Consider the following 7,896-nt stretch of genomic DNA (forward strand, 5'->3'; position numbering starts at 1 on the left):
ACACATCAAATATTAAGAGTACTTAGTGCTTAATTTTCCTTAATTATTACTTTCATCCTTACTTACAGATGAAGAAACTGAGATTTACTAAAGTGGCTGAGCCAAGAGTCTATCCAGAACATGTGTATAAAAACTAATTAAAACTCTTCCATAGTAATGGTATAACCTCTAATTACTACAGGGCACCAAAGTGCCTTAGGTCCGCAGCTCGCAGCTCCTTTCCTCTGGCTTTTGTTAAAAATAAGATAACAGTCCTGGTGGGGAGACTTGCCTGCCTTTCTGAAAGCTAAAAAACAAGAAAGAACTAAAGTGGGAGTTGAAAACAAGTATTTATTTTTAACATCAACTGATGCCTTAGCAACATACCATATGTCTTTTATTGTGACCTTAGGGTGAATCAAAGAGGAAAATGGAGCTAGTGGAAGCTTCTGCCTCCATTAGCCCGACTGAGACCCCAAAGGGTCTCAGATCAAGAAATTAATTGTCCTGGTGGGAATTCCAATCACCTGAGGTAGCCTCAGAAATTGGGGGTGCATCTTTGATCTTAAAAGGTGGAAACATGGTGAATCTACAGGTACTCAATTGCTGGGTTTATTTTGTCTCCAGGTTCTGTAGCCCCAGTTGGCTAGTTCCCCACCCAGTCTGGGTTATTCGGCAGCTACCTTTTGCATTACAATGGCCTTGGTGAGACTGGCAGACAGGATTAACTGAGAATTCGCAAGGGTGTGAGTGGGCGTTGGGCTGCCAGGAGGGGCGGGTCTACGTATGGTTGAGCCTTCCTTATAAATCTGGAGCCTCCAAAATTCTTACCTTTAGTGAGAGATTGGGCTGAATGGCTTCTATTACTGCAGAGGTGACTCGCTAAATCCTGCCTTTTTGGTAACTTCCGTTTGGCGATCTTCATATTTCTCTAAGGTCTTCTGCCTGGATACTTAAGCCTGGGCCTTTTTTACAATCTCACCCTTTGGATTCTTGCCCTCTCCTTCAACTGAACAGCATGAGTGTGGATCCCCATCTTGCCCAAAGCCTGCCTTGCCCTGAAGCATGCAATTCTAGGGGATCTTCACCAGTGCCTGAGATTTATGGGCCTGAAGAAAATTACGCATCCTTGCAGATGTCGTCTGCTGAGACACCCCACATGGAGACTGGTAAGAAAAAATTGAGTCCTTGAAAGGCTAATTTCCTTAAGGGAAAGAGAAAGAAGGAAGCGGGAGGTAAAGGTCATCCATTTCCCTCTTGAGCAATTATAGCCCATTAATACAAGCGGGTGTCATTATCTATTAATCCTCTTTATACCTCTCTTTCAACTGTAACCTGGTGGCATATGCCCTTTCACTTATGTCCCAGGTGTCAGGAGTTTTGGACTGAGGCGAGGGACACAGGACTCAGTAGTCCAACTGTACTGTATATCTGAGAGTTTACATGTGCGGCCACTGGAAACAAGTGTCTGATAAGTAAGCTGATGTATAAATCTTGGTGCCAGGCACACAGTAATAGGAAATGTTGCTGCTGAGCCACAAGTTATAACATCACAGCTTGCGGGGGGGGGGGGGTGCATCATCTTTTTGGTTTGTCTATTCAAGGAGTACCAGAAACGGCTTGGCCAATTATGTGAATCTCCACCTTGTGGAAATGTTTTACCTTTCTACAACAGTAGCAGTCGGCTCCTCTCCCACCCTTTGGATGTGTGGGTGTCATTGGGCAGCTCCGAGTTTGTGAGTGCCTACTATTCTCAAGCCCCCTAAATGCAAAGGAAGCGCTCACCTCAGTTTATGGCAGATAATTCCAGAAGCTTTATTCTGCTGGCAGAGTGACTAGATCTCGGATTTGAGATCCAGTTTGGCTTCAAAACCTATACTCTAGTATTTAGGCCTCCAAATGGTAACTGCGAGTGTGGGGGAAGCTCGGGATACTGTTGAAGCTGCTACCACTTTTTTGGAAATCAATTTGGTAGTAGTTGTTAAAGAGGTAAGCCAACCTTTACCCAAAATGCCAATTTTAGCATTTACAGTATAAAATAATAGCTCAAATCTATCTATATTATGGTTACATCTGTAAAGCTAAGTTGTGGAGAAGGGATAAGTAAAATAATTGTTCTATCTTTCACGGTTAGATTTTCATGTTACTCCATTTTCCTAAACTTTGTGTTAATGTCCTTTTATAACCTCAAACGTTGAGTATACAGTGGGGTTTGTAAGAGAAATATCTTGGGAGTGAGCAAGTGGGCATGTCCTTATTAGCAAGCCAAGTGTAAGTTTTTATAGATAGTTAATTTTTAGGATAAACCCCACTTCCAGTCATCAGTTGAGGACTTTCTTTCCTTCTTAGATCTACTTGCAAAAAGCACGAGATTGTGGATTTGCGCCTTTTATTTATTTTATTTATTTTTTTGGTGAGGAAGTTTAGCCTTGAGATAACGTCCGCTGCCAGTCCTCTTTTTGCTGAGGAAGAGTGACCCCGAGCTAACATCTGTGCCCATTTTCCTCCATTTTTATATGTGGGACACTTGCCACAGCGTGGCTTGATGAGCGGTGTGTAGGTCCCTGCCAGGGATCTGATCCAGTGAATCCGGGGCAGCCAAAGCGGAGCGTGTGAACTTAACCACTACACCACCGGGCCGCCTCGAATTTGTGCCTTTTAAGCCTGTCTATTTATTCCACTACTAGGGTAGACGTGGAGTTGAGCACTGGGAATGCCTCAGTGCAAATTAGGGCATAAGTGCCTACTAATGCTAGGTAATAGAGGAAATTTTCCGTTACACAGTCAATGTACACAAAGTTCCATGCTAGACAATTTTATCTATTATCTCGTTTTATCAATGAGGAAACTCTGAAGGAGAAATAATTTTGGAGAAGGGGTCACAGAGTCAGTAAAAAGGTAAAGTCTGGATTGAAACGGAAGCCTATCGAAATTCACATTTCCTGCTAGTCCTGGTATTTAGAACGGGGCAATAAACTGCTGATTTTATAGGGTCCCCAGAATCTGATCATCAGTTTTAAAAATCATGTAGATTGATGAATAAGGTTACAAAAGAAAGTTATGGAGGGAACACAGCAAGTGGGAGTCAAGTGATCGTTTTGACCTTTATGAGCAGCCAGGATGTGGGCTCCTGAGCATCAGTTTACAGTAAAAATCGGTAGTCAAAAGGTTAATATATGATGTTAACCATGTGCATTCTATGTGAAATGGTGACAGTGGTACACTTACCGGACGGTACAACTGTTGGCAAAGCATTCAGGGTCACTTACGAATTGTTACTTACTATCTAGCTCTAACGTTGTGAGGACTTTAAAAGTGCTTCGAAAACAATAAATTTGTAAATGTGATTTAATGTTTGAAATGTTTTAGAGAAAAGCGTCATTTTATTCCCAACAGTCTCTCCTCTGCCTTCCTCCATGGAACTGCTCATTCAGGACAGCCCCGATTCATCCACCAGTCCCAGAGTAAAACCGCTGCCCGCTTCCGCAGAGACGAGCGAGGCAAAGAAGGAAGAGAAGGTCCATGGCAAGAAACAGAAGATCAGAACCGTGTTCTCTCAGACCCAGCTCTGTGTCCTCAATGACAGATTTCAGAGACAGAAATACCTCAGCCTCCAGCAGATGCAAGAACTTTCCAACATCCTGAACCTTAGCTACAAACAGGTAGGACTGTTTTGTTTTGTCGTTGTAATAAGAAATAAAAAATAAAGCTAATTTGCAGGTGAGCATTGCTCACATCTTTCTAGGTATTCTGTGTTTATGCACGCTCCCTACAAATAATTTAATATGAAAGTGGACTCTTTTTGTAATGTATTTCATGACCCTTTTTCAGTAAGTGCTCTATTGTGGGACTATGCCATAAATTAGCCACTTTCCCTTATTGCACAAACCAAAATTGTGAAAATGTTTGCAATTTTTCCTTAATTAAAGGAGGAATATAATCCCATCTTCCAGGGTAGGAGAATGCCTAACCAACACTGGTTCTCATTAAAATAAAAACTGTGTATTTGATTACTAATGAGGATAATCATTTTTCATACATTTATTGCTCATTTTATTCAGTCAAATATTTTATGGGTTTCTATCACTAGTGCCATACTTAGAAAGTCCTCTACCCCATGATTTTATAATATATATATATATTCTTCTAGTCCTTCTGTGATCTCGTTTTCTAAATAGTTGTCCTAGTGGTATATTTCATAATTCCTGAATTAAAAGACCAACATCACCACATTAAATGTAAATGTGCTTATATGAAGGGGGCTTTTTATTGCAAACATATAGTACCTTTAAAGATTTTATTTTTCCTTTTTCTCCCCAAAGCCCCCCGGTACATAGTTGTGTACTTTTAGTTGTTGGTCCTTCTAGTTGTGGCATGTGGGACGCCACCTCAGCATGGCCGGCTGAGCAGTGCCATGTCCACACCCAGGATTCGAACTGGTGAAACCCTGGGCCGCCGAAGCAGAGTGCGTAGACTTAACCGCTTGGCCATGGGGCCGGCCCCATATAATACCTTTAACTGTGACTAATGGCATGGGTAAACCTTAGGAAAAGGGAGATGAATAGACATTTAAATGTGAAGTCCTGGTTCGTAGATTTGCAGTGTCTTCTCTAACTGGTTAGGTTTATTAAACAAAAAGCAGCCAACTGACTTGAGGGGCTTGAAAATTCATTCATGGGATATTGGTTCAAGATTTAAGAAAGGACTCTAGAAATTCAAACTCGTTCCTGAACTTCAGATGGTGGTAGTTGTCAGGAAAAAAAACGTTAACTGTATTGTTTGATCCTTAGCACATCCGCATTACTAGTATTTTATGCTTTCCTGTCACCTTTTTCCTGCAGGTTAAGACCTGGTTCCAGAACCAGAGAATGAAATGTAAGAGGTGGCAGAAAAACAACTGGCCGAAGACTAGCAACAGTGTCACTCAGGTAAGAGGAAACTTATTTTTTCTGCTCTTTCCTTAGGATGACTTTTTAGCTTTATCCATTGCTGAAGAATACAACCCAACCACAGACAATTCTGATTTTCCTTGTACCGTTTCAGTTAACCCACCATTCTTTTTCCGAAGGGCTCAGCAACTACAGACTACCCGGGGCTCTATTCCTACCACCAGGGGTGCCTGGTGAACACTGCTGGGAACGTTCCAATGTGGAGCCACCAGGCCTGGAATAACCCAGCTTGGAGCAACCAGACCTGGAACAGCCAGTCTTGGAGCAACCATTCCTGGAACAGTCAGACCTGGTGCTCCCAAGCCTGGAATAACCAGGCTTGGAACAATCAGGCCTGGAACAGTCCGTTCCACAGCTGTGGAGAGGAATTCCTGCAGCCCCAGATCCAGTTCCAGCAAAATTCTCCTGTCAGTGACCTGGAGGCCACCTTGGAAACCGCTGGGGAAAGCCATAACGCAACACAGCAAACTGCTAAGTATTTTAGTACCCAGCAAATCATGGATTTATTCCCAAATTACCCCATGAACATACAGCCTGAAGATATGTGAAGATGGCTACATTGAATCTCGATTTGGGCAGTGGCTATATTACTTCTAGGATTTTTCTTGATATTCTGCTTCTAATTATGCCCATTGTGTCAATCTGGGGAGTCGGGAGAGTATGACGGATTCTAGAGGGCTCGGTAGCCTCGGCTGCTGTGGCCAACATGGTAACAGGTGTCTCTGGCTGCAGATAACTAGATAGAATACTAGTTTGGATGTCTTTAGGGTCTAGAATCTAATCTCTAGGAAGTAACAGTACAAAGACGGGTGGTGAAGGATTATCCTATTTTCTGGGATTGGGAGACTTTACTTCTGAAAAACCTCACTTGTTAAGGTGAAGGGTTAAGCTATTAAGTGCTTCATTAATTTCCTCTACCCCTTTTGCTCTTTTACTGCAACCCCTAATTTGTTCTTACTCTAGTGCTTGTAGAAAGAGGCTTTATATATTTTTGCTGCATCATGATAATAATAATAGAACCAGTTTGGCCAGTTGGTTTATAAGTTTAAGTACAAATAAATAAAATATACATTTTACCTTTAGTTGTCTCTATCTTGATTTCACCCAGTGGCTCAAGGAGTAAAAATTTGACTAAACATGGGTCTTAATTACATTTTTTGAGGTGGGGGGGAAATTAACTGAAATCTTTTAGCTGTTAGGGAGATTGCTATCTTAGAAATGAATAAAGGAAAGGTAACCAAGTATACAATGCTGGGTGACTGATTAACCAAACCTGAACAAAGCTATTTACTCCCTGTGTGTGTAATGTTACTGAAACGATAAAATTTATGGTTATTTGCAGTTAAAGAAGAGTGCCACATCTGGAAAATATGGAACGGAGAAGTGATAAGCAGAGATCTTAGGTTTGTAAAGAGGATAAATGAAGGACAGCCAAGGGGAGAGGCAAATGATGGAAGGTGTAGAAGGGAGCTAAAGGAGGAGGGAAAAAGTGACTTATCTCACCCTGCAACTCACACATAGGAAAGGTTCTGTGACTGCTCTTCTGTACAAACACCCTGCCAGAAAGAACTATGTTGAAACAAGCTTATTTTTAAACATTAAAAAAAATGCGAGCTTTTATTTTTTACGCACTGTTAAATTTGTAGGCCAACTACAAAGCACAATTCTTTTCTTTTTTAACAATTGGCACCTGAGCTAACAACTTGCCAATTCTTTTTTTTTTTCTGCTTTTTCTCCCCAAGCCCCCCAGTACATAGTTGTATATTTTTAGTTATGGGTCCTTCTAGTTGTGGCATTTGGGACACCGCCTCAACATGGCCTGATGAGTGGCGCCATGTCCACGCCCAGGATCCGAACCGGTGAAACCCTGGGTGAAACCCTGGGCCACTGCAGCGGAGTGCGAGAACTTAACCTCTCGGCCACGGGGCCCGCCCCTACAAAGTACAATTTAATGCGTTATCTTAATGTATGAATCTATAACAGTTTAAAAAATTGGATCAGAGACCGATATATAAGTAAATTCTAAGCCTGGTTTGAATTTTTTTTTTTTTTTCAGTTTAAACTATGCTCTTAGCTTAGAAGGAGCTAAGCAGGAATCTTATGAAGTATGCTAATCCTTTTTTTACTGTCCTTACCCCATCCTAGCTTGCCCTAAGTTGATCTGATGGGGAGCCCTCTCATTTCACCACTCTGCCTTCCTGCTCCATGGGAACCTCCAGCCTCCAGCAGCAGCAGAGATGAAGGGAACAACCAAAGCAGCTTTCCTAGTCATTTCCCTCGGTTCCCCCAGTTTTCCAACGTTGCTCTGTAATAGTGTCCAACCCAGTTATCTAGACATTTGACAAAAGAGCAAGTCAGGGATAATTAATTTCTGCCAAGACCTAAGGACAACATGATATTTTCAACTGGCACATGAATTTTGAGTTTTGTGCCAAGCACCATATTATGAACTGAGTAGATAATGGAAACAGTGTTGATTGAGCAGTTAAACTGGCACATGAAATCTCATTCTCTAAGTCACCACTTTTTAGTCTTATAATTCAAACAGATTAAAGTGTGACTAAAAAAACAGAATCTCACTGGTCCTGCCACCTGGCTTTTTTCACTTATATTTGAAATGTATAAGTGAAGGAAAAATTCTTAGAAGAGATTGAAGAACTTTTTTTGTTAAAGATCTGTCAACTTGAACAGTTTTACAAAATCCTTGGCTCTAACTAAATGCACATAATGAATTGACAGCAAATTTGAGGAAATAGTAAATGGTGAACCAGAGCCTAGAAATTTGGGAAAATAGCTATTTTAAAGTGACAGAACCCAGGAAACTCCCAAATTTAGTTTTCCAGTACTGAACCATGCTGTGGAACAATTTTTCACACCCTGGTCTTTGCTTTGGATTAAGTTCAGCTGTAAGACTGGGAATAGGCAAGGAAGGGCTGATAAGGAAGGTTTAGAGGCAGAAAAGACAGGA

At 41.5% G+C, this 7,896-nt stretch overlaps 1 protein-coding gene across 1 annotated transcript; it reads left to right on the top strand.

The window, feature by feature from the left end:
• The first annotated feature begins 997 nt into the window (after positions 1-997).
• Positions 998-5,476, top strand: NANOG (Nanog homeobox). The gene is made up of 4 exons (XM_046655788.1): positions 998-1,148; positions 3,376-3,641; positions 4,821-4,907; positions 5,048-5,476. The coding sequence occupies exons 1-4, from the start codon at positions 998-1,000 to the stop codon at positions 5,474-5,476; spliced, it is 933 nt and encodes a 310-aa protein (XP_046511744.1).
• Positions 5,477-7,896: the final 2,420 nt, after the last annotated feature.

This window comes from Equus quagga, chromosome 1 (assembly GCF_021613505.1).
Source record: "Equus quagga isolate Etosha38 chromosome 1, UCLA_HA_Equagga_1.0, whole genome shotgun sequence".
In the NCBI taxonomy this organism is placed as follows: Eukaryota; Metazoa; Chordata; class Mammalia; order Perissodactyla; family Equidae; genus Equus; species Equus quagga.

Bases quoted from the DNA above. Each gene is read 5' to 3' on its own strand.
- NANOG (XM_046655788.1), top strand. From the start codon at position 998: ATGAGTGTGGATCCCCATCTTGCCCAAAGCCTGCCTTGCCCTGAAGCA. The intron at 3,642-4,820 runs GTAGGACTGTTT...TTTTTCCTGCAG, and splicing joins TGAACCTTAGCTACAAACAG to GTTAAGACCTGGTTCCAGAA. The intron at 4,908-5,047 runs GTAAGAGGAAAC...CTTTTTCCGAAG, and splicing joins CTAGCAACAGTGTCACTCAG to GGCTCAGCAACTACAGACTA.